Source organism: Silurus meridionalis, chromosome 1 (assembly GCF_014805685.1).
Source record: "Silurus meridionalis isolate SWU-2019-XX chromosome 1, ASM1480568v1, whole genome shotgun sequence".
In the NCBI taxonomy this organism is placed as follows: Eukaryota; Metazoa; Chordata; class Actinopteri; order Siluriformes; family Siluridae; genus Silurus; species Silurus meridionalis.
Window position 1 is genome coordinate 25826856 of NC_060884.1, and position 25156 is coordinate 25852011.

General features: G+C 37.7%; 1 protein-coding gene across 2 annotated transcripts in view; it reads right to left on the reverse strand.

Moving 5' to 3' along the window:
• Nucleotides 1-25156, reverse strand: part of raver2 (ribonucleoprotein, PTB-binding 2) — an 86731-nt gene that overhangs the window by 8294 nt on the left and 53281 nt on the right. For both annotated transcript variants that reach the window (XM_046857232.1, XM_046857221.1), the window contains exons 5-13: nucleotides 21445-21565; nucleotides 20782-20861; nucleotides 20382-20480; nucleotides 16064-16175; nucleotides 14579-14793; nucleotides 13602-13713; nucleotides 10928-11073; nucleotides 4727-4828; nucleotides 252-374 (exon numbers count right to left, since the gene is read on the reverse strand). In XM_046857232.1, coding sequence (XP_046713188.1) covers nucleotides 252-374; nucleotides 4727-4828; nucleotides 10928-11073; nucleotides 13602-13713; nucleotides 14579-14793; nucleotides 16064-16175; nucleotides 20382-20480; nucleotides 20782-20861; nucleotides 21445-21565 — 1110 coding nt within the window. The remainder of the gene's footprint in view (nucleotides 1-251; nucleotides 375-4726; nucleotides 4829-10927; nucleotides 11074-13601; nucleotides 13714-14578; nucleotides 14794-16063; nucleotides 16176-20381; nucleotides 20481-20781; nucleotides 20862-21444; nucleotides 21566-25156) is intronic.

Consider the following 25156-nt stretch of genomic DNA (forward strand, 5'->3'; position numbering starts at 1 on the left):
CGACTAGACCCCAGAAGACTATTCTATGTAGCTTGTGGATGAATGCTCTGATTTGTTGAGAGCTCATGGAGAAAACTTTCCCTATGAAACTGGAATTAGTGAAGCTTTTACCTGCAGACTGAACTTCTCCGTTCCTCTCATGACCAAGCAAACTCTAATTCTAGTGTAGGGAACTATTTTGCTTTAGGATAAATTAAGTTGTGCTGTACAGTGGTGTGTGTGTGTGTGTGTGTGTGTGTGTGTGTGTTTACATTGCTGAGGTCTCTCTGCTGGTACACGGGTGCAGCTGCTTGGCTTATCTGAGTCTGGGAATAGTACTGAGTGACGGCCTGCATGTAAGAAGTGTAGTCTCCATATGAAGACGTGACCACAGCCTGAGAGAGAGACGGATTGTGGGGGAACATGAGGGATAAAAGGGAGAAACAAATTTTTAGATTTATTATAGCATAATTGGATTGCAACATTCATTCTATCTTTCTATTAAAGGACCCCCCTCAAGGGTCCTGGAGAGTCACTGTTCTCCCATGGTGGTGTCCAAGGAAGCTTGAAGCCTCAACATTGCACTGAAAGTAAAAATCTTCACAGGCTATTCCTTTTTTTTTTTTTTGGCTACTCCCGTTAGGATGGGCTCATGCATCTCGATATCGCCCTGTCCTCTACATCTGTCTCTTTCAAACCAACTACATCATGTCTTTCATCATCACATCTATAAACCTTCATCTTGGCCTTCCTCTTTTCCTCCAGCCTGGCGGCTTCATCCTCAGCATTCTTCTTCCGATATACCCCGTGTCCCTCATCTACACATGACCAAACCATCTCAATCCCACTTCTCTGATCTTGTCTTTCACATCACAGTGTATTCAAATGCAATTTTGTGTCATATGAGAACCAATTCACTTTCAGTAATTGTTTTTTCTGGTCCACCTGGGGAGGTGGTAGATGTCAAAGCACAAATTTGCCAAAACAATAGCCGGGCCTTCTGCTACCAATAATGTCTTAAAAACAATCCTTTTAAAAAAAAGATTCGAAGAAACGTGGATGAGAAAAAGCAAAGTAGAGTTTATTGCAGTAAACCCACAATCAAGCCATGTCAGAGATGATCTGAAAATCAGTGGCAAAATCTTCTTCATGTATTCACATTGTACATCCCTTGATTACCAACACATTTGGAAACTCCCCAAATTTTGTCCCTTCACAGTTACCATTATCTAAGTATAAGTATCTTTTTGTTATTTTGTTTTACTTCTGCTATTTTTTCTTAAAGATTTATCTAAAATTATTATAATTTAGTCGCTACATGATTTTTCTACACCTGATCCAAAAATGTAGCCATCATACCAGCTGGTTCGTGTTCCTCAGGTCTCTGACGGTTCTACCCAAATGGACATATGCCTCCCTGATACCAATTCCCAGATATTGATAATAGTAGTGTTGCATCATGTTCTAGTGAGTGTTGAGTCATGTATTAGTGTAAATGGTCATGATTACAAGCCCACCTCACCTTTATGTGAGGATCCTTTTGGTTAGGCCAGTAAAGATTTCTGAAGATTTTGTTGATTAGTTCTGTGGTTTCCCTTCATTTGCACATTCCTTCAAGTATTAGCTCTTTTCTCAAGGCCACTCTGGCCCAGAACTTTTCACTCAGTAACTATGTGCTGGTCAAATAAAAATCCAAAACAATCTGTTCTGTGTCCTTATTTGGCTCTTAAATTTAGAGTGTGCAGTTATTAAATGAGCATGAAGTTTAAGTTAAGTATTAAGTAATAAATTATACTACAGAGCTCAGTGGTTAAAGCACGTAGTACAATTCACCCTAGAGAGTAGCAGGAAGCTGGTGAAATCATGTGAAACCCGTGTAAACAAGTAAATCGCCACACAGACAGAAATCAGAGGTCAATATTGAACTGAAGACTCTGGAGCTGTGTCATGGCAATCTTACACAAAAGTACCTGCTCTTCACACAATCACTATTCCTAAAGTCACTTTCAGTCTAGATAAATCACACTGCAGGGTTATATTCCTTTGCATAAACAGAACATTAATCAATGAATAACATTTTCCAATATACCAGGGGTCCTCAAACTTTTTTTATACCAGAGGTCCCCAAACATAACATTTCCTTTCTCTAATCAGGCCGGATCGGTCAGCAACAGAAACTGACATGGGCCTGACTGACTGCCAGTATTATTATGGAGCTTTTATTATGATTTAAAATGTATTTATTAGGCCTCCTAATGCTAGATTAGTATATTATTTTTTCATGCACTGCACAGAAATATTACTTTTCAAGAAATATACAGCCTATTAAAAGAGCATTATTACAATTACAACAACTTTTTTCATATTTATTGCGACTGAAATCAAAACATTTGATTACTTTTGCATATGGCTGGTGAGTAAATCTAACAATTATGCTGTTAATAACTAGAGGTTGACCGATTTGACCAAAACCGATATATTGGATCGTACTTGCAGATAACTGATTAATTAACCGACTATTTTTAAACTGGATACTGCATAAAAACAAACATAACATGCCATGTAAAATAGTACTGAACTTTATTACCATAAAAAAATGTGCTAATGGAAAAAATATGAATATAATCATTAATACATAAATTATAAATATTAAATATAGCGCTCTCTGTGCAAGTGTAAAAACAAACAGCACAAGGCGTCAGTGATTCGCCTCTAGAGGCCGCTATCATAATGACAGCAGAGCGAAAGCCGGAAAAACTATCAGTACGAATTTTTGCCGATAGCTGAGAGTACCAGCAATCAACTAGTTGTGCTTTAAACTCTATTAATAACTAAGGGAATTTTTAATTTTTAAAGTCATCCTTTATCAAATACAGATACAGTGAGGAAAAAAAGTATTTGAACACCCTGCTATTTTGCAAGTTCGCCCACTAAGAAATCATGGAGGGGTCTGAAATTGTCATCGTAGGTGCATGTCCACTGTGAGAGACATAATCTAAAAAAATAAATCCAGAAATCAAAATGTATGATTTTTAAATTATTTATTTGTATGATACAGCTGCAAATAAGTATTTGAACACCTGTCTATCAACTAGAATTCTGACCCTCAAAGACCTGTTAGTCTGCCTTTAAAATGTCCACCTCCACTACATTTATTATCCTAAATTAGATGCACCTGTTTGAGGTCGTTAGCTGCATAAAGACACCTGTCCACCCCATACAATCAGTAAGAATCCAACTACTAACATGGCCAAGACCAAACAGCTGTCCAAAGACACTAGAGACAAAATTGTACACCTCCACAAGGCTGGAAAGGGCTACGGGGAAATTGACAGGCAGCTTGGTGAAAAAAGGTCCACTGTTGGAGCAATCATTAGAAAATGGAAGAAGCTAAACATGACTGTCAATCTCCCTCGGACTGGGGCTCCATGCAAGATCTCACCTTGTGGGGTCTCAATGATCCTAAGGAAGGTAAGAAATCATCCCAGAACTACACGGGAGGAGCTGGTCAATGACCTGAAAAGAGCTGGGACCACCGTTTCCAAGGTTACTGTTGGTAATACACTAAGACGTCATGGTTTGAAATCATGCATGGCACAGAAGGTTCCCCTGCTTAAACCAGCACATGTCCAGGCACGTCTTAAGTTTGCCAATGACCATTTGGATGATCCAGAGGAGTCATGGGAGAAGGTCATGTGGTCAGATGAGACCAAAATAGAACTTTTTGGTCATAATTCCTCTAAACATGTTTGGAGGAAGAAGAATGATGAGTACCATCCCAAGAACACCATCCCTACTGTGAAGCATGGGGGTGGTAGCATCATGCTTTGGGGGTGTTTTTCTGCACATGGGACAGGGCGACTGCACTGTATTAAGGAGAGGATGACCGGGGCCATGTATTGCAAGATTTTGGGGAACAACCTCCTTCCCTCAGTTAGAGCATTGAAGATGGGTCGAGGCTGGGTCTTCCAACATGACAATGACCAAGCACACAGCCAGGATAACCAAGGAGTGGCTCTGTAAAAGCATATCAAGGTTCTGGCGTGGCCTAGCCAGTCTCCAGACCTAAACCCAATAGAGAATCTTTAGAGGGAGCTCAAACTCCGTGTTTCTTAGCGACAGGCCAGAAACCTGACTGATCTAGAGTAGATCTGTGTGGAGGAGGCCAAAATCCCTCCTGCAGTGTGTGCAAACCTGGTGAAAAACTACAGGAAACATTTGACCTCTGTAATTGCAAACAAAGGCTACTGTACCAAATATTAACATTGACTTTCTCAGGTGTTCAAATACTTATTTGCAGCTGTATCATACAAATAAATAGTTAAAAAATCATACATTGTGATTTCTGGATTTTTTTTTAGATTATGTCTCTCACAGTGGACATGCACCTACGATGACAATTTCAGACCCCTCCATGATTTCTAAGTGGGAGAACTTGCAAAATAGCAGGGTGTTCAAATACTTATTTTCCTCACTGTATGTTATGAGTAAAACATTGATATTTTAAACTACATTTTCTAAATATGTCTCTGGCATCCTTCAAAGGACTGTTCCAAATATGGGGGCAGGCCATAGTTTGGGGCCCCCTGCATTATACTATCTGACTGTTCTACTTGAGAAATTACTTTAAAAAACAACCAACAATGTTCATGCTAAGAGAAGTAAAACAAACATTCTGCCCATACATACACAAAATATAAAGGGTATGTGTGTGTGTGTGTGCGTGTGTGTGTGTGTGTGGGCTCACCTGAGCTTGTTCTTTGTTGTAGTCTGTAGCTGCAGTACTCTCCTGATTAGTGTTAGTGTAGCCCTGTGCCTGATAATGTTGGTACCACTGCTGCATGGCCTCCTACCATACACACACAGATAGAAGCAATCAGGCACATTACACACTCGCAGCAGCAGCATCATGGACACTGAGCCTCGATTATCAATTAAATTGTTTCATAAGCCAGACTGGACCATACAATCCCCCCCCCAGAGTCACATGCATTTCAGTATTGCGTATTTGTCTGCAAATGTTGATAAATGCCGATGCCATGCAAAGTACTTTCTAGCTAATTGGCATTAATTTACATTAGGCACAGCTGTCTTACATTTACTTTACACAGGCAAATAAAACCAGTGGTGGATGAATTACACAAACCATGTAGTTGAGTTAAAGTAGAGATACACTCTGTAACATATTACTCCAGTAAAATTTAAACTTTCACTTTAGTAAAAGTACAAAAGTATTTGCCTTTAAATGTACTTAAGTATACAAAATACTATGATTCTTACGACTATAATGTTCCTATTATCATTTTTATTGCAAGATTCTTACTTAATCAACTTGATGTGAAAATGTTGGTCTTAGCACACCAATCTATTAATAGAATGATATTAATGAGACAAACACTGATTGATATCTATTACAATTATCATGAGCCCCAAACCTTTTTTTAACTACTTCAAAAAGATCATGCAAATAAGGCAACAGGAGTTTGTGCTAGGTTAGAATCAGGAATTTCTGCTATCATTTACTGTATTTCTGTTAAAATGTTCTGCTTGCTGTTGAACTGATGCTGAACTGTATGTTGGTGATAAGTCGATATCACCAAGTGGAAATCAAAACAAGTTTCAAACTGATTGGTGAATTGCTGCGTGTTTGACCAGTCAAGTTTTTATCCACTCAAAAAAAAAAGGAACAACTGATTTTGCAAAATGCAGTTGAGTAAAAAGTGAAATATTTGACTTGGAAATGTAGTAAAGTCTCCTCAAATGAAATACTTCAGTAAAATACAGATATGACTGTTAAGTAGATCAAATGCTAAAGTTACAGTAATTAATTACATTTATTTTGCTACTGATCACCACTGACTCAAACCCATCTAAAGATTAAATTAAGATTAAAAGTTCTTGTAATGCAGATCAGTCATCAAAGCACAAAGGCAACCGGACACACACACTGACTACTTTTATTGGATGCCATTTATTTCGTCGGATTGAATGTCTAGTTTGATTAGGTTTAATTTATAGATTCTTTTCGGGAGTGCTTTTCTGTTTAGGTCTGCAAATGTTTTCCAAATAAAACAGCTCCATATCTAGCTTGATTTTTGCTTCAAATATCATTAGCCATTAACTGTAACTCATGCTTCCTACAAAAGACAAAAAGTTGGCAATCACTGAGCAGCAAAAAAAAAAATTTTATATTCAGCTAATAAACGTTGGTAGCCTAAAAAAAAAACAACCCCTAGAGCTCTCAGGTTGTATTTCATCACCTCACTCATTGATTCGCTGTTTTCTTTCTATCCTCTTGCCTTCACCAGTCTTTCTATCTTGCCCTGGTTGCTGTCTTCTCTCCCTCTCCCTCTCCCCCTCCTCTCCCTCTTTCTGTCTTCATCCAGTGTGAAAGCTTGCTGTCTCTTTTCACTCAGTACAGTGCGGAGGAGTAGTGAGAGACCAGATGGGACAAACGACTCGCAGCCAAACCCCCCTCCCTCCTCCCCCGTCCTTCTTTTCTATTTTTTTTTCTCCCACATTTGCTCTCTCACTCAGAGGTGCACTTGCAGCAAGATGATGGATTTAAGGCCAGTTAATCCACCTAAATGCCCTTATCCTTCCAAACCACAGCCAAGAAGTAGGAGAGTGTGTGTGTGTGTGTGTAGGTGAGAGAGTGCGAATCTGCAGGAAATTGTTTTGCACTTATGTTAAAGGAATTCTGCAGCATTTCACACCCTAATCTCTGTTTACTTCATCCGTAGTTTGTTAGATTTAGAGACAGCGCTATTGAGAGGGGAACGATAAACCTGTTTACTTCAGACTTACCTAAAATGGACGTTGTTGTTAATGAGGAGCCAACAAGCAAAAACGTGCAACCCTTTCACAAATGCTTCATACTGTACAAGAATATTTGCAGAGAAAACAAAATTTGCAGACAAAAAATTCACAGGGAAAAAACTGTGGCTACTTCCAGCATTCTAACTTAAAAAAATATACATTGCTTTAATATTGGAAAGAATATTGGAAATAACCAGTGAAATAATGTCTCATCTCTAACTTGATTTGCAATGTTGGATCATGTCCTTTTGCTTTACAGCATTAAATACAGGATGTACAGTAATAACATATCTGTCTGATTCACTCTTAAGAGTCAGTGAGTTCTTTTTTTTATGTACAATCGAGTAATAAAAAAATTTGGTGGCATGCTGTTAAAAGAAAAAAACAAAAACAGTGGTATGATGTGTCCTGACACAAAACACAACTTCTGTTACCACCCAGAACTTGATTACTTTCCAATAAATGCAATTGCTTTTTTCCTCATAAACATTTTATGCCAATAACGGCATTTTTATTTCATTAAAATAACAGTATGCCGTACTTTTTATGCGTTTTAGTAATGGTGTGGCACAACAACAAAACAAACTGAAACGAGTACGTTTATAATGTCATCTACTTTACACAGTGCTGACTCCGCCTCCGAAAATGTCCCTCCACCACAGTGTCCTTCCAAAACTGGAAAGAAAACTTCGCTATATCAAGAATTTGATGTTTCTTTTTTGTGAAATATCTTATAATTTATATCAAATATTATATAAATATATTGTGCTAGTTTGAAAAATTAAAGGACGTCACCAATTAGAATGCTTTAAGTCCCTTATAAATCAGGAGGATTATGTTTTTGCAATAAATGGGCAACTCAGAGAGCAGTAATGTGAATTCTTGTACCAAAAGAAGTCTGAAAATCCCACTGCAACAGCACATGTTGAATGTCACATCCGGTGTGAGACCACTTTAGCGCAAGCTTACTTATTTATGACAATGAAAATAGCAACTAAGTGCTAATGGATGAATTAGCTTGTGGCCAATATTGCCAAAAACTGGAAAGCTAGATAAATAGATAGGTGGATGGACAGACTGACATACAGATAGACAAACGTACAGGCAGCCACATGAGTGGGTTTATGGATGGATAGGTGGATGGATGGGTGGGTGGATGGATGGCTGGAAGGATCAATGGATGGATGGATAGGTGGGTGGGGTGATGATGGATGGGTGGAATGTGTACAGGGATGGATGGATGGTTGGATATGTGGGTGGTTGGAGTGGTGGATAGATAAATGGGTAAATGGATGAGTAGGTAAATGGATAGATGGATGGACGGATGGATGGATGGATGGATGGATGGATGGATGGATGAATAGAATACAATATAATAGAATAGCATAGAAGTCAGTTGGTTTGAGAACAGAAAAAAACAAGCGCAAATGAATAAGACACCCAGTGCCAGTGAGTGTTAAACTGTTCTTCTGTTACCTGTGTGAATAAGGGAAGAGCTCAGCCCTTTCATTCAAAGCCCTATTATTTCCATTTCATCTCATTCTCATTCTGCTGTGATCTTCCGCGTTACCATCAGTCCCCTTTTCATTTTCCTCTGGGCATGTGCCACCCCCTCTGGCCCCTTCTGTCACGTTTAATATCCGACAGAAAATAGGCACAGTGAACAGATAGATAGATAGATAGATAGATAGATAGATAGATAGATAGATAGATAGATAGATAGATAGATAGATAGATAGATAGATAGATAGACAGATAGACAGACAGACAGACAGACAGACAGACAGACAGACAGACAGACAGCTGCGATATTCATGGTTTCATTTCACTACTGCTATAAAGAACAGCTGATGCTTCCTGGTCTAAGAGTTTGTAAACACATACATTCACAAGGCACTTTAAAAGGAACACCTGTATCCTTGCACATTCATGTATATATACAATCAGCCAATCTCAAAGCAGGAGCGTAATGCATAAAATCACACATCGAGGCAAATCATTTTGTCAAAGCAGGAGCGTAATGCATAAAATCACACATCGAGGCAAATCATTTTGTATTTGAATTACTTGTGTTACTTTAGGAATCATTTCAGCCGTATTTAGTTCTTTCAGTGGAAAACCAAAAACAATTAGGAATTGTCTAGTTGATGCAACCCAAGGGATGATATCCTGTTCAAACTCTAGGGTTTTCGGGAAAACGAAACTTGCTGAAATACTCAAACAAGCAGCAACAATTTCAATTACTTGTAATTTATATTTAATTTATATTTATTTCTTTTGTAATCTGAAACAGTATCTGACGAAAGAATTTCCTTCAGGATTAATAAAGTTTGATCTTATCTTATGCTATCTTAAAATGAATGCGAGTACTGCTAAGAGTACTGGTTAGTGTGAATATGTGTGTTGGAGTTTAATAGTTAACTTTCAGCATAGATGGAAAGTTATGAAGTACAAATACTTCATGACTGTACATAAGTAGATTTTCCCGGTATCAGTGCTTTACTTCACTATTTATTTTTCTGACAACTTTTTACTTTCACTCAGTCCATTTTTACACAAAAATCTTCAATTCAATTCATTTTTATTTGTATTTGTAAAGCACTTTTAACAATGAACATTGTCTCGAAGCAGCTTTACACAGATAATGTGGTGATAAAAATTAATATGTTCTTTATAAGTAAGTGAGCAAGCCAGTGTTGACTGTGGCAAGGAAAAACTCCCCGAGATGGAATAAGGAAGAAACCTTGAGAGGAACCAGACTCAAGAGGGAACTCATCCTCGTCTGGCTAATATCTCTACTTTCTACTTCTTACGTTTTCAAAACAAGCTTGTTACTTTAGTTTTGTTACTTTATATTTGGTGACCTGATCAATATAATTTTTTTTTCATTGCATGCCGTTTTCAGCCCATAAACCTATTTCCTGTCATTGCGCGGCTTTTCAATCTACCGCTGGTGTATCATTTACTGGCTCTCACACACCACAGACGTAGACTAGTTTAGGAAGCTAACAATGAGCAACGCAACAAGAAGTCTGGAGGAGACAGAGGAAGTCAGAGATGTAAACATGACTGAGAAAAGAGACATTCCTGATCACCTGATCATCATCATTTTATCTCTGCTTGTGTTCTATAGGGTGGATGTTCAGACTTGATACATTTATCAGGTAACAAAATTAGATTATAATTTTTTTTAATATTAATATGATGTAAGGTCCAGTTACCAGCGTGACACAAAAACAGGTAGCAGGCTACTTTTTATTTAAGTACATGTCAGAGCCCAAACTTCTTTACTTGAGTGAAAAGTGTACTTCAACTTGAGTCTTGACATAAGTATCTGTACTTCTACTTGAGTGAAGGATGTGTGTACTTTTGACATTTTTCGCTTTTAGTAAGGGTATAACTGTACATGTATTCGTACCGAAATATTCCGCTACAGGGCTTTCGGTTCGGTTCAATTTTTTTTACATTATGTGCAGAACATCTGCGTTTAAATCTGAGTTCGCTCAGGAACGTATTAAGTGGCAGACCGCACGTTTGTTTAGTCTTCATCTCACACTTCGAGAGCATTTTTTTAATTATTAGGCGTTTATTAGCAGGCGTTTTTGCTAAAAAAAAAAATGTCATTGTTGTAAACTGTTCAAATGTTGATGATCACAAATAAAAAAAAACAAAAAACAAAAAAACAAGCAATTTTGCAGATACCTGTGAGTATTGCTGAGAGTACTGGTTTGTGTGAATGTGTGTGTTGGAGTGTAATAGATACCTGTGAGTATTGCTGAGAGTACTGGTTTGTATAATTGTGTGTGTTGGAGTGTAATAGATACCTGTGAGTATTGCTGAGAGTACTGGTTTGTGTAAATGTGTGTGTTGGAGTGTAATAGATACCTGTGAGTATTGCTGAGAGTACTGGTTTGTATAATTGTGTGTGTTGGAGTGTAATATATACCTGTGAGTATTGCTGAGAGTACTGGTTTGTGTAAATGTGTGTGTTGGAGTGTAATAGATACCTGTGAGTATTGCTGAGAGTACTGGTTTGTGTGAATGTGTGTGTTGGAGTGTAATATATACCTGTGAGTATTGCTGAGAGTACTGGTTTGTGTAAATGTGTGTGTTGGAGTGTAATAGATACCTGTGAGTATTGCTGAGAGTACTGGTTTGTGTATTCTGAGGTGGTGCACTCATTGCTGTACTGGGTGGTTGGGAGGGAAGCAGGAGGCAGAACCGAGCTATAGGTCCCACTGACCGCCTGGCCTTTACTGCTGCTGCTACACGTACCTACACACACACACACACACACACACACACGTGCACACACACAAACACACAAACCAAGAAATTTCAAACATCCACAGTACACCAAAAACATGCGTCACTTGTCATCACTGATACCTGGCAGTTGTTGGCACCGTGGTAAGAAATATAGCCTTGAGCAGAGAGCCATTTTACAGGACAATTATGAACCATAAACCTTTCAGTGAATTCCACTGGGCCTCTTGCCAGTCCACATATCTATTCTGCTCCGGCTCTACACACACCTGAGGCGGATAATCGAGTCTGGAGAATCAGGACTACTCTGCACAGGTGTGTTTGGAGTTGAGCTGGAACTGAATAGAGCTGAATAAAGCTTTCTGCCTGGGGATCATTGAGATTCGCTTCTGTAATACTCTTCTGAAATACAGCACTGGCTCAGGGCTACATTCACTGATAATGCCAACGACTCAAGCTGTGTGTGTATATGTATTCATTCCTTCATGTGCACAGCTTTCTTTTCACACAGCAATCTCAAGAAACCTAAACGCAACGCTATGTCCCTGAGGGGAAATGCAGTGAAGTGTTAAAGAAAGACAATAATTATAAGCTTTGGCCCAGAAGGAATCATTCAGTATGTAATTTCAGCAGTTTGTGTATAATAGAGAAACAAAGAACTTTCATTTATATCACGCAATACTTTTCATATTATACTCACATGAATTCAAAGATACCTTCAAAATACTCTCATTCACAATATTCAATCTCGCTGGCTTCATTATTTTTATAAGGGGGGAGTTTAATACAATTTTTACAGCTCATTTCCGGCCTGGTAATTAGCTCTGCCAACCAAGTCTGGACAATCCACTGTTTTTCCTCTCATATTTTAGATTGTTTTCATTTTTATTTTCCCGTTAATGGGCTTCCAGGGAATATAGTGTGGAGATGAGGTGATTCAACCCACCACAGAGATACTAAACACTTTCATTTTATTTCATTTCTTTCCATGTTGGACCGTATTCAGAGCTAGCGGCTTGAAGTATAGAAATTGTTAATATTCAGATACGCAAAGTTCATCATGTTTAGAGTCACTTTTCACAAGCGATTGAATTGATTTAATGGAAGTCACAGAATATTAAAAGTATCTGCGTGCAATACAAGTCTCCGTAGTTGCTATATTTTTTGAGTAGAGGAGACAACTGCCTTCAAATCGGGTGGAAATCTAGGGACTGAAAATTGATAGCACTGAAATAAATATCTAATAAGAGATTAGTTTATTGCCAATATATTACTGAATTAATCGTCCTAGTTGTAATTATGAAATCCATCTCTAGAACTGAGGGTCAGTTTGGCTTTAGTAGGCTTATAAAATAAAACCTAATCCAGCACATTCTATAGTACTGAACTATAGTTACGGCATTAGAAATACTGAACCCAGCCAGAGGTAAATAACATTTGTATTGCAGCAAGCAATTGTATAGGGCATGGAACAAATAAATGAAATTTTATATATTGGGGCATCTCAATAAATTAGAATATCATTTAAAAGTTGATTTATTTTAGTAATTCAATACAAAAAGTGAAACTCGTATATTATACAGATTCATCACACACACAGACTGAAATATTTCAAGTGTTTATTTCTTTTAGTTTTGATGATTTTGGCTCACAATGAACAAAAACCCACCAATTCACTATCTCAAAAAATGTTAATATTTCATAAAGCCATTTAAAAAAAACATTGAATTGTTAGCCTTCTGAAAAGTATGTTCATTTACTGTATATGTACTGAATACTTAGTAGGGGCTCCTTTTAATTTAATTACTGCCTCAAATTTGGCGTGGAATGGAGGTGATCAGTCTGTGTCACTGCTAAAGTGGTATGGAAGCCCAGGTTTCTTTCACAGTGGCCTTCAGCTCATTTGCATTTTTTGGTCTCTTGTTTCTCATTTTCCTCTTCACAATACTCCATAGATTCTCTATAGGGTTCAGGTCTGGTGAGTTTTCTGGCCAGTCAAGAACACCAACACCATGGTCATTCAACCAACTTTTGGTGCTTCCTAGTAGACAGCTGTGCTGACCTTGGACTTGAAACACAGTGGACCAACACCAGCAGATGAGATGACTCCCCAAACCACCACTGACTGTGCACAATTTACACTGGACCTCAAGCAACTTGGATTCGGTGCCTCTCCTCTAATTTAATTCTAATTTAATGAGATGCACCTGTACACCTCAAAGTCCTCTTTATGGAAAAAAGACAGTTCATACACAAAAAATCTGGTCCGTGAGATGAGAAATTTAAAGAAGGATTATACTCCAAGAGCTGAGTTTGCTTAAGAAAAACTGTCTTCATTCAAGGTCCAGAACTGTGCATCACTGAAACACGAGTCCTTAACACTTAACTCTGTAATTATATAAGAGGTCATTTTCAGTATTAACGCCTCACTATTCACACTATACACGCCAGTCTGAGTACGAAAGACAAAAAAAGATCAGTGTGTGCGTGTACAGTATGCATATATATATATATATATTGTATGTGTGTGTATGTACCTTGCAGCAGCACTCCTGGTAAGACACTGGCCATGTTTAGATAAGGGTTGGAGGGCAGTTTCACCTCTTTAGGTGGCTCTCCCAGCAGAGACATCTGGCAGCTAGTTTGTGTCTGTACTCAAACACAATCACACACACAAACTTGAATTATACAGAAAATCCATTGTTGGACAAAAAGGTAACATGACACTACATCTCATATTCCATGTAGCTGTTGTACAAAAATCATCAGCACTCTCTGACCAATCAGAATTTTGAATTCAACATCTGCGTTGGTCATGACTCATACAGCATAAAAAACTAGTTGAGTAACAACTCCTCTTCAGTCTGGTAAATGCAAGTGAGTGAATAAAAAATTGCTTTCTATGGACACACACACACACACACACACAAAACATACCAAACACCTAGAGCTAATAGAAAAGAACATTCAGTGTCAAGAGATCAGAGAAAGAGTCAGAGAATGAAATAGTGATAGAGACAGACTAAAGTGATAAAACAACTATATACAGTTCTGCACAAAAGTGAGTGCACCCCTCACATTTCAGCAACCATTTTACTATTTCTTCACAAGGGACAATACTATAGAAATGAAAGTTGGATATATTTTAGAGTAGTCAATGCGCAGCTTGCATAGTAATACAGATTTACTATCCTCTGAAAATAACTCAACATACAACCATCATTATTGTCAAAATAGCTGTCAACAAAAGTGAGTACGTTCTAAGTGATAACAGCCGTATGTCGCTTAACCTTGCAAAGCCACATGTCCTATGTCCCATGTCCCATGTCCCATGTCATCATCTTCATGTTTTTGTCTGGATGTGAGGGGTGCACTCACTTTTTGTGAGATACTGTACAGTAAAGATGTATCGAAAAAGAAAGAAAACATAGAAGGAGAAAAAATAAACAAATTGAAAGAGTGTGAGGGGAAAAGAGACAAAGCATTAAAAATGTAGAGTGAAATCTGTACTCACTGTAAGTGTGCAGTTCTCAGATGCAGCACTATTGTGATTAACCAGGGCTTTGGAGCTCTGTGCACCTCTGCTTGACCCAGATAGGAAGCCTTGTGTCTGGCTGTGAGAGTGACTCGACACTGCCGACTGTTTGTCTGGTGCTGACACTCCGTTCTGATCTCCTGGACTCATGTGAGCATGGCCTGCTCCGGACACTCCAGCCTCCCGAGTCGAGTCTGAGAATCCCAGTGAAACAACATACACAATTTACAAAAGCAGGATAACAAAATACACCGCAAAATCTAGAAAGAAAATTATAAATTTCAATTTAGACTGAAATTCACAAAAAAAAAAAAAACATAAACAGTAATCAAGGCACAATCTCATTACAAACTAGAGAACACTAGATTTCATAAATAATCATAAAAACATCATTTTCCAATCTACTTTTGTTTCAAAATTATTTAATTTTTGCTAAAAAAAAAAGCTTTTCCAATTTGAGAAAAATCAGATTTTCCAACCTCCAACTGGAAAAACCAAAGTAAATGCCTCCTTAAAAGAAAATTCCTATACAAAAAGTCAGAAAAGTCGTCACAACCCTGGCTTTAATACATGTGGCTTTAGTTACTGCTCCTATTAACAGTAAACAAAAACAGTATACCAAAGTATACCACTTTTAAATGAGATTTTCTGTATATACATGTACAAGTATATTTCCACTTATATAAATAATTTAGTTTCAAATTTCCACTTCTAAATTAAATCGAATACATTACTTCTGATCAGGCTTGTGGTGGATCCACCCAGGTGAGGTGGAAACACCTGAATGAGACACTAGTCTATTTAAAAGTAATCCCCAAACTGGCATGTATTTGTCTAAGATGGGTGGAAACTGGAAAACCCAGAGGAATATTGATATTGAGTTGTACCACTTGCACCACTATTCCACATCGATATTACATCACAAAACAGGGTAACATAAGACAAAAACACAATAAACTATAATAAAAAATATTAATCACCTTTAATAAAATGAATAAGAGGGACAAATAACATTACATACAGATTAGATTACATATTAGATATAGTCATATGCCAGAGAGAAAGGATGGATTTTAAGGTAAAATGTAATTTGTCAAAAGATCTTACCAAAATAAATCAGTTCTACATTTAGGTGCAGCTACAGAGAACATGGTCATGCAGTATAAATAATGTTATATAATGTTAAACTGTACAAGTGTTTCATTATAGTCTTACAAAACGGTGGCATTTTACGTTTCCAGCGTGGAATTGACACTGTAGTGCTAATGAACCGGCATATGTATATTAATTTCAAAAGGTTTTCATCTGAACAACATCGCCAAAGAAAGAGCACTGATTGAAGCTGCAGCCTCTAACTATTCATACCGGATTCCTCAAACAGGATTTCGATTTGCATTGCAAATTCATGTTGTGTGAAAACAGCGCAAGGCCAGGGCCAGCCTACGCACCACCTACAACACCTACCGGGAGGGGAATCTCCAATCAGCCCTTTCACCACCGGCACTGGGGCTGCATTTTGCAGAGCCAAGACTTTATGGAGAAGTAAACGAGAGGGGTCACCTAAAAGACTGGGAATCTGGAGCAAGAAAAAAAGAGAGAAAAAAACAGAGGCAGGAGAAAAGAAACAAAGCAGAGAATGCATCAGGATTTTATTAGATACACTACACATGACACAGAGCACCAGCAAGGGCAATCCACATGTAAACAAACACTTTTTTATACTTAATATTAGAATTACATCAAAAATGTAAAAAAAAAATTAATGATGTAAATTTTGGCGCTTGTACTGTACTAAAAAATATATGTTTGGTTCTTTTATGAAAATCATTTTAGAGACAAAAAATAGGTGGCAGGATTGTCAAAGAGCTGCGTTTCTTTTACTAGTCAAGTTTAATCTTTCCCATTACTAATTCGTATGCCGAAATGACCGTAAACATACTTTTAAACAGAAAGGAAGTCGATGAAAGGAATCTATTTGAGACATTTGACATTGCTGTGACCTTGGCCCTGTATGGATCAATTCCCAAATATTATAATTTCATCTGTAAGTTACAGTCATAACTCTGTTTGAACCCTACAAACATTTAAGCACACAGATGCCTGGACAGACAAATGCCTGGTGTAAATAAACAGAAAATCTGCCTTGACGTGTGTAACACTTCTGAATTAAAAAAAAAACAAAAGACAACTTCATACAAGTGAACTCGTTTTGACCTTGTTTCTGTTTGAATCCATTCCAAAATTGAATCAGTTCATCTGCTACAAACTCATTTTCATGTCATTTTGCTAACAAGAATCTCAGACCAAAGCTTTGATGAACAGATGGAAGGACAGCCGGACAGCCGCAAGACATAATATATAAAAACAAAAGGCCCTGATACAAGCAGGAGATGAATGTGGCTGCATAAGAGGCCTGGCAGGGAAATTACCCTGAGTCTGGTGATGTTAATGGGTCACATACTACAAGTTTTACAACACCATTATAATGTACAATACATATCAGCTCTGTGTATTGAATATATAGGGACTGTTAAATGAGTGCACACACATACTGATCCATAATTTTCATCTTAGGCATATTTGTACAGTCAAATGCATCTGGTCAGAGCATGAAAAATTGTAGTGGTCTAACAATGTTGGGTTTGCTGATCAATCCTCAAAATCAATAATCAGCACAGATACCAAATAAAGTAGTATACATGAATAATGACAATGTAAATCAAAGTTAATTACAACTGACCAGAGAGGGTTTAGTGTAACATGTAATTTATAAATATATGAATATGGAAAATATATATATTTTGAAATATGTATATATGAATGAGGGGCGTTCAAGTCAAACCAGGAATTATACTTTACAGGTATAAAAATCAGTGTGGGGACGTCAGGGTCAGCAAAGCCTTCTCTGCTAGCCTAAACACTATCAGAAGCACTGACCTACATTTACAACCTAAATTCTAATATTTGTTCCATGAAATTGTATTAATTTATTTCTAACAGTTTATTCTCTTAATTTCATTAATTTTAATTAATGAATAATTAATTTCTTAATTTTTTTTATTAGTGTTTCTCTTGGCTGCACTGCTTTCAGTACGTGTATGTTACATTTTTTGTCCAATCAGATTTCAGCCTCTATGTGCTGCCATGTCAATTTAATCTGCCCAGGGCCTTCACAATCAGTAGTGCTGGTGGTTGTACCTTAGACTATATTAGCAATGGGTCTGTTTCTTTAACCAATCAGATTTAATATTCAGCTCACAGGGCAGCTAGTTGGCCCAGAATAGCGTCAGCATTTTTCCATCCTCTGGTTGGTTGGTCAGAGGGAAACTGTTACAGCCAAGTTTGACTGGCAAAACATGTGTGTTGAGCGCTGCACACATTAATACATCTAAATTAAAAAAAAAATAAAACATTTTGCCCACAATAGCTGACGGAGGAAGAGTAATTGATTTGGCCTCAATTTGAAAAAATCAATTTTCAAGAAAAGCTAGACATTATGAGGAGGTCGGCCAACCCTGAAGCTAGCTAGCTTGTCTCAGCCCGGGAAAGGGTTTGTTTACCACTTCCAGACCAGTGAATACGAGCGGTACCACTGACTTACAGCCTCTAAGGAGCGGTGCAAATTATGAGTCTGCATCCCTGGTGAGTAGATTGTATTTTATTTACATTTTTAATGTTTTTGTCATGTTATTAGACAAATATTGATTCTGAACTGCTCCAGATGATGTAGGTGGCACAGTTGCGGTGGTAGTGTAGAGGTTTGGAGTTGTATTAACTGGGTTTCTTGCTTTAGTAAAATGGTATTCACCCTCCATATGTAAAATGCCTTTCTCTCTGTCATGCCACACTTTGTTATATTGTGTTTTTGTATTGTATTGATGGTTTATATAATTGTGACGTGATAGTGGTGGTATTTAGAGTTGGATTAAGTCGGGTAAGTTCCCCCTAAGGCCCAGTATGATTAAGCCCCGGTATGATTCGAATGCCCCTCCTGTGTATGTATGTATGTATGTATGTACAGTACAGACCAAAAGTTTATATATATTATATATACAGTACAGACCAAATGTTTGGACACACCTGCTCATTCAAAGAGTTTTCTTTATTTTCATGACTATGAAAATTGTAGAGTCACACTGAAGGCATCAAAACTATGAATTAACACATGTGGAATTATATACATAACAAAAAAGTGAACTGAAAATATGTCATATTGTAGGTTCTTCAAAGTAGGCATCAAGAGAATGCCAAGAGTGTGCAAAGCAGTAATCTAAGCAAAAGGTGGCTACTTTGAAGAACCTACAATATGATATATTTTCAGTTGTTTCACACTTTTTTGTTATGTATATAATTCCACATGTGTTAATTCATAGTTTTGATGCCTTCAGTGTGAATCTACAATTTCCATTGTCATAAAAATAAAGAAAACTCTTTGAATGAGAAGGTGTGTCCAAACTTTTGGTCTGTACTGTATGTATGTATGTATGTATGTATGTATGTCAGTAACCAATGCACTTTGATTTTGATTTCTTACAGTGTACTGTCTATACAATATTTTGATTTGTTTACTTTGCTCATGTATAAATTTAATTACAAATTCAGACTGGTGCAACATTTAAAAGAACACACACCTAAATATACATTGATATATGGTAGGAATGCTGGAATAAAAACTTCATTTAAAAAAATAAAAAATAAATAATAACCCACAGTAACAATTGTCATACTCCTATTATTACTTTTAGTCAAAACTATAATTTGGAAAAAGACATGCTCTTGGAGCTGCTCTGAAATGTTGTTAACAGTTGATATTATTAAAATGAAAAAAAAAAAAATACTATTGCTGACAATTTCTACCATTTTATGCAGCAGTAACAGACACATGTCCCTCTTACTCTACTTCATTAATATGTAGCATCTCCTGTCCATCTAACTGCAGCTGTATGATTTTTCATTCATTGCTTCAATATTGCATCACCTGCACAAATTAGAAAAGGTTTCATGTAAGCAGTAGGATGGTAAATTCTGGGTGAGAAGTATGTATATATGCAACAGTATTTTAATATTATTTATTCCTAATATTTTATGTTATTCTTGAATTCGAGAAGAGACAAGAAGAGAATTTAACACATTGTGTCCAAGGTCTTAAATCTGTCTAAATGTGTCACTGTTGCTGATATTTGTTGCTGTAAAAATGATCTGTATCTGTGTCAACTAGTACCGCTTTTCATATTAAGTACATAGAATATTAAAATGCTAATATTCTGTGTGCAAACACCACATTCTCACACATTAGCACACACTCAATGGTGTGCTCATTACATTGCAGCTTTGCATCCACTCACAGGAAATTAATGATAGACTATAGGCTGCAGAGCATGTACTATCAATGTTACACTGTTTTTTTTTTACGTCATCTCATATCTTCTCATAGCGAGTTGCTATGATGTGTTATTGTGTAATATCAAATAAAACTGGAATTCAGCCTACAGGCTCAGAGTGGGACAAACTAAACAAAACTAATGTCTTTCTGAGTGAAAGTCACAGCTTTCATTATTTACAGAGAGGAAAAAAAAAGCCAATAATGGCATCTCAGGAACAAATAAAAGAACGTCTGTATCATGTTATTCACTTAAGTCAAAAAAATATCCAGGTATCTGAAATCTAGTAGCTTTCTTACAGATGCAGAAATACTGCAGGAATAATGCGGAAATGAGACACCCTTCCCTAACACACACACACACACACACACACACACACACACACACACACACAGCCTCACATTAGTGATGTGCTTGTCCTTGATGTGCAGGAGCTGCTGCTGTGCCATGTGCATGTGGAGAAGGTTCTGCAGAACAAACCCGTTCCCCAGCATGGCGTTCTGAAACACATAGAGAGACATTGCACTCGCTGAGTAATAATGTGTGTGCCAAGTCTCATTAAGCAACAACATTTTCAGTCAGTTCTCATTCTGCTGCTTGCACTGCATCTAAATACCAAAACCTTGTTTCTTTCTGTGTGGTTCATCAAACCTACAATGTAATGACCAGATAGAGAGTGACAGCCAATGAGGATGAGTAAGAAGGAAGGATTTCTGGATAGTGTGTGTGTGTGTGTGTGTGTGTGTGTGTGTGTGTGTGTGTGTGTGTGTGTGTGTGTGTGTGAAAGACAAAGTAACATACCTGCTGTGCTTTTCCTAGCTGAAGCAGTGCAGCTGTCAGCGGCGGTCGGAGGAAAGGAACACTGTGAGGACGAAACTTCCCTGACGAGAAAAAGGGAAAGTTGGCAGTGCAACGGGGCTCACCAGAAATAAAAAGGTAATGAATAAAATATATATAAAAAAAGGAAAAAGGCAGGTGGTAAAAGGAACGAAAGCATGCCAGCAGTCCCCACTCTTCTTTTATCCAATTCCAGTGTGAGCCCTAATGGCCACTCTTTCCAGAATAGGTAGATGATTTAAGATTTAATCAAGAGCTATATTTGGCGTGTTCCCCTTAATCTCCGAGGCCTTCCGCAGCTCATTTATCCTCAAACCTAATGAAAAGTTCATTTTAATATATGATTAGGTTCATTAGGAAAGGAACCTGGCCTGGGATGGAGGATCGGCAGAGACGGCGTAGGAATTAAAGGGTTTGGGATTTGGAGGAAGATTGGAATCAATGGTCTAATTTTAAAGTGGTTTTCTTGAATAGTCCATGCATATTTATGATATGATATATGATAATGCCGCCCATCTGTTGACGCATCTTTTTTTTTTAATGAACACAGTAAAAGGTGCTAGCCTGGCAAACAATGTACCTAACAAGCTGGATATTCGGTGTGTGAATGTGTGTTTGTGTGTATACCTCCACGCTTGCCAGTGTGGTATGGTCTCATAAGAACTTGAAGAGCAGCTGGATTGGTCATGCTGTTTAGGAGCTGAGCTAAATTGGGCTCGGGCAGCAAACCCTTTTTATTGCTCAGCATCTACAAGAGGAAAAACACACATGTACAGTCACACACACACACACAGTTTTCATGTTCTTTCAGAAAATCTGCTTTTTTTAGACCTTTTTTTTCCCTATTATGAGCATGTCCACATTGTAACATCATATCGCCATCATATATAGCAATCCCAATGTCTTCTTCCATGTCATTTCTTAATAAGTGGTAGGTGTCTTGCTAAGCTTGGCTGTGAGTTGCTATTTTGGATTGCTACCTTATAAGCTCTTATTATGCAGGATCCTTTGTGTGCCATTAATCAACACAACTAAGTTTATATTGACATCCTATCCATAGACACATACTCCAACATCACTATGCAATACAATACAAGAAGTCGGTATATAGGAATGCATAAAAGTGCAATGTATATGACGGGGTACGGCAAACAGTGTCTCAGTGAAATATATAAACAATACACTACCAAACTGCAATACAGCAGGAATATGCAATATGGGGGAAAAGGATAGAACAATATTTTAGACACTTTCATAATAACAAGCCGAAATATGTGAAAACCTATGAAACTCCAAAACATGTTAGGTTCCAATCAGTTATTTGTTATAGTGTGTAGCAGTCTAGTAATAAAGGCACTGTCACATAACAACAGGTTCTATTCTTAGAAAAAAATAGATAATGGTTTTATATATTGCACTGTTTATATCTTGACCATAAAATTGGAAACTGGGTGGAAAAAAAATAGTGCAGTTTAAAGTGTAACAATCCCGTATCATACTGTAATATAGACCGATCAGGCATAACATTATGACATTATAACATTATGAGTGGTGAAGTGAATAACACTGATTATCTCTTCATCGTGCCCCCTGTTAGTGGGTGGAATATATCAGGCAGCAAGTGAACATTTTGTTTTCAAAGTTGATGCGTTAGAAGCTGGAAAAACGTGCAAGCGTAAGGAGTTTGGCATGGGACAAATTGTGATGGCTAGATGACTGAGTCAGTGCATCTCCAATACTGCACCTCTTGTGGGATGTTCCCAGTCTGCAGTGGTCAGTATATATTAAAAGTGGTCCAAGGAAGGAACAGTGGTGAACCGGCAACAGGGTCATGGGTGGCCAAGGCTCATTAATGCATGTGGGGAGCGAAGGCTGACCCGTGTGGTCCGATCCACCAGACGAGCTCGTGTAGCTCAAAAAAGAATTTAATGCTGTTAATGTTCGACGGGTCAGAACTGTTATAGCAGCAAAGGGGAAACAAACCCAATATTAGGGAGGTGGTCATAATGTTATGCCTGATAGGTGTAAATCACTGTTGTTAATAATGGATCAGTGTGTGTGTGGATCTGGTCACATGTTTGGTCTGATATTAATCAGTCCATGTCAGTTCTGGGGGGACATGAGAGGAAAAAGATATTAAAGTGCTTGTCAGTTCTTTCTAGTCTAAAGATGGCTTTTATAAACTTGCTGTATAATAATATTGATATTATATTAAAATATTTCAAATGAATTCTCTAATAGACTGTGTAATGACATGTATAAGTCTGATTATATAATAAAGATCCAATAATGATTAATCACCCGTTATTAAAGAACATTAGAGCATTCTGTTTACATGTCCAAGCACCTAAAGCTATGATAGAGTTAGGCAGTAGCAGGCCATCAGGTCTAGCAAGGCCTTTTGTGGTGGCCTAAACACTATCAAAATCACTGACTTGTGTTTTCATATCTTTTTTGTCCATGAATATGTATTAAATTATTCACAATAGATAATTATCTTCATTTTATAGTTTTTTTTTTCCTTAGGTCTGAGTGTAAGTTTTTATCCAATCAGATTTCAGCCGTTGCATCACATGTTACCGGGGTCAAAGAGGTAGCACCTCTAACATCTCTACCTACAATCAATGCTGCTTGATCATGTCTAATCATGTCTGCATTTGCACATCCTTTGATTGGAATGTCAGACGCAAACATGTTGATATGACACTGTCCCTGTTCACAAAGCAAGGAAGAACTTTAGTGAACTAACCTCAACCCCATTGAAAACCTTTTGGATGTAAGTCAGGCCTTCTTACCCAACATCAGTGTTTGACCGCTGAATAAGCAAAGATTCTGATAGCAACATTTGGTTCTTGTTGTTTCATCCATATTTTAAGAGATACATTGTTGTTTCCAAACCACCTCCTTTCTGTAAGCTGACTCATCAATGTTGCTGAAGGGCCCACAGCTGCTCTATCATTAACAAACTTGATGAAGTGCTAAAAGCGTAGCAGTGTGAAAGGTAGTGAGCATACAGCCCTGAGGGATGCCGGTTTTTAATGTGGTGTTGCTTGAATAGGTGTTGTCTATTATTACTGCCTGAGATCTTTCAGTTAAGTAAACTAGAATCCAGCTGCTGATATGTGATCCAGTTCATATTTCCTATTAGTTTCTGTTTTGATTGTGTTGAATATCAAATAGCATTTGCAAGTAAAATGAATAAAATGGAGTAATAAGCAAACCACATAGGGTTGAGTGATGTAGAGAGCTTGTATTTCCTGCTTTATGGTTAGCTTTTTGAACCACATTTTATCGTGCGAGTGCTCTTACTGGCAGTGGATACAGTCAACAATGCATGACCTCTTTTGGTTCAGAAAGATGTTAAAGGTGTTTGCAAAAATATAAGCTAGCAGATCGGTTGATCCCCTGGTAGGTTTCAGGTCTAGAAGTTTTACATAGGTTAAGTAGAAAAACCTTTTCCTGACAAGTTTTCCTTAAGTAGAAAAAAATTTCCTGACATCACTTGTTGACAGTTGACCAGAGTATCGAGGCCTGCATTACCGAGTGATTCCCGGGAAACCTGACACTATAGCCTGTGGTACAGGGCTTATTTGATAGGTTGGGTCTGGACTTTGTGGTCAAGCAAGCCAATGTAGTAAGCAGAAGAATGAAATTTTGTCATGACTGGAAGGGCACAAGACTTAAAAATAAGCTCTGTGCCTCTAGATTCTAACTTGTCAGTAGGAGGAGAGGTGGTCTTCTCGACATCACAGGTATGTGGTGCTACAGAATGTCTTGCAATACACTCCATTTATATTATATAGTGATCTCCAGCTTTCTTTTTGGCTAAAGAGGTGACATTGATGTTTCAGAAGAGAACCTGTACAGGAAGGCAGCTTTACTTGTAATTACCAGGACCCATGTTTGTATCTCTGCTGCCACAAGCACATTATCTACTGTGTCAATTTTTAGTAACAGTGCCCAATTAGTCTCTTCACTGTATAACAGCATCATTCTGGTTTTGGTGGATCTTTTGAAATCCAATATTAAAAGGCTATTGAAGCATGGCAGGTGCTTGCGTGTGTACTGTGGGGCTAGACAAAATGTGTGTGCATGAGGGAGTTGGCATAAATGGTAGCTCTGATTTCCTCATTAGATCCGAGATGTCTGCAAGTAGGATGGCTCCATCCCAATCACACTGCAACCCCATCTGCTGCCTACTGTCCCCCAGGAGGCTTACGCGCACTCACACACACACACACACACACACACACACACACACACACACACACACACACACAGAATGTGTATATATACAGTAAAGACACACATTTACACATACAACGACACACATACAGTG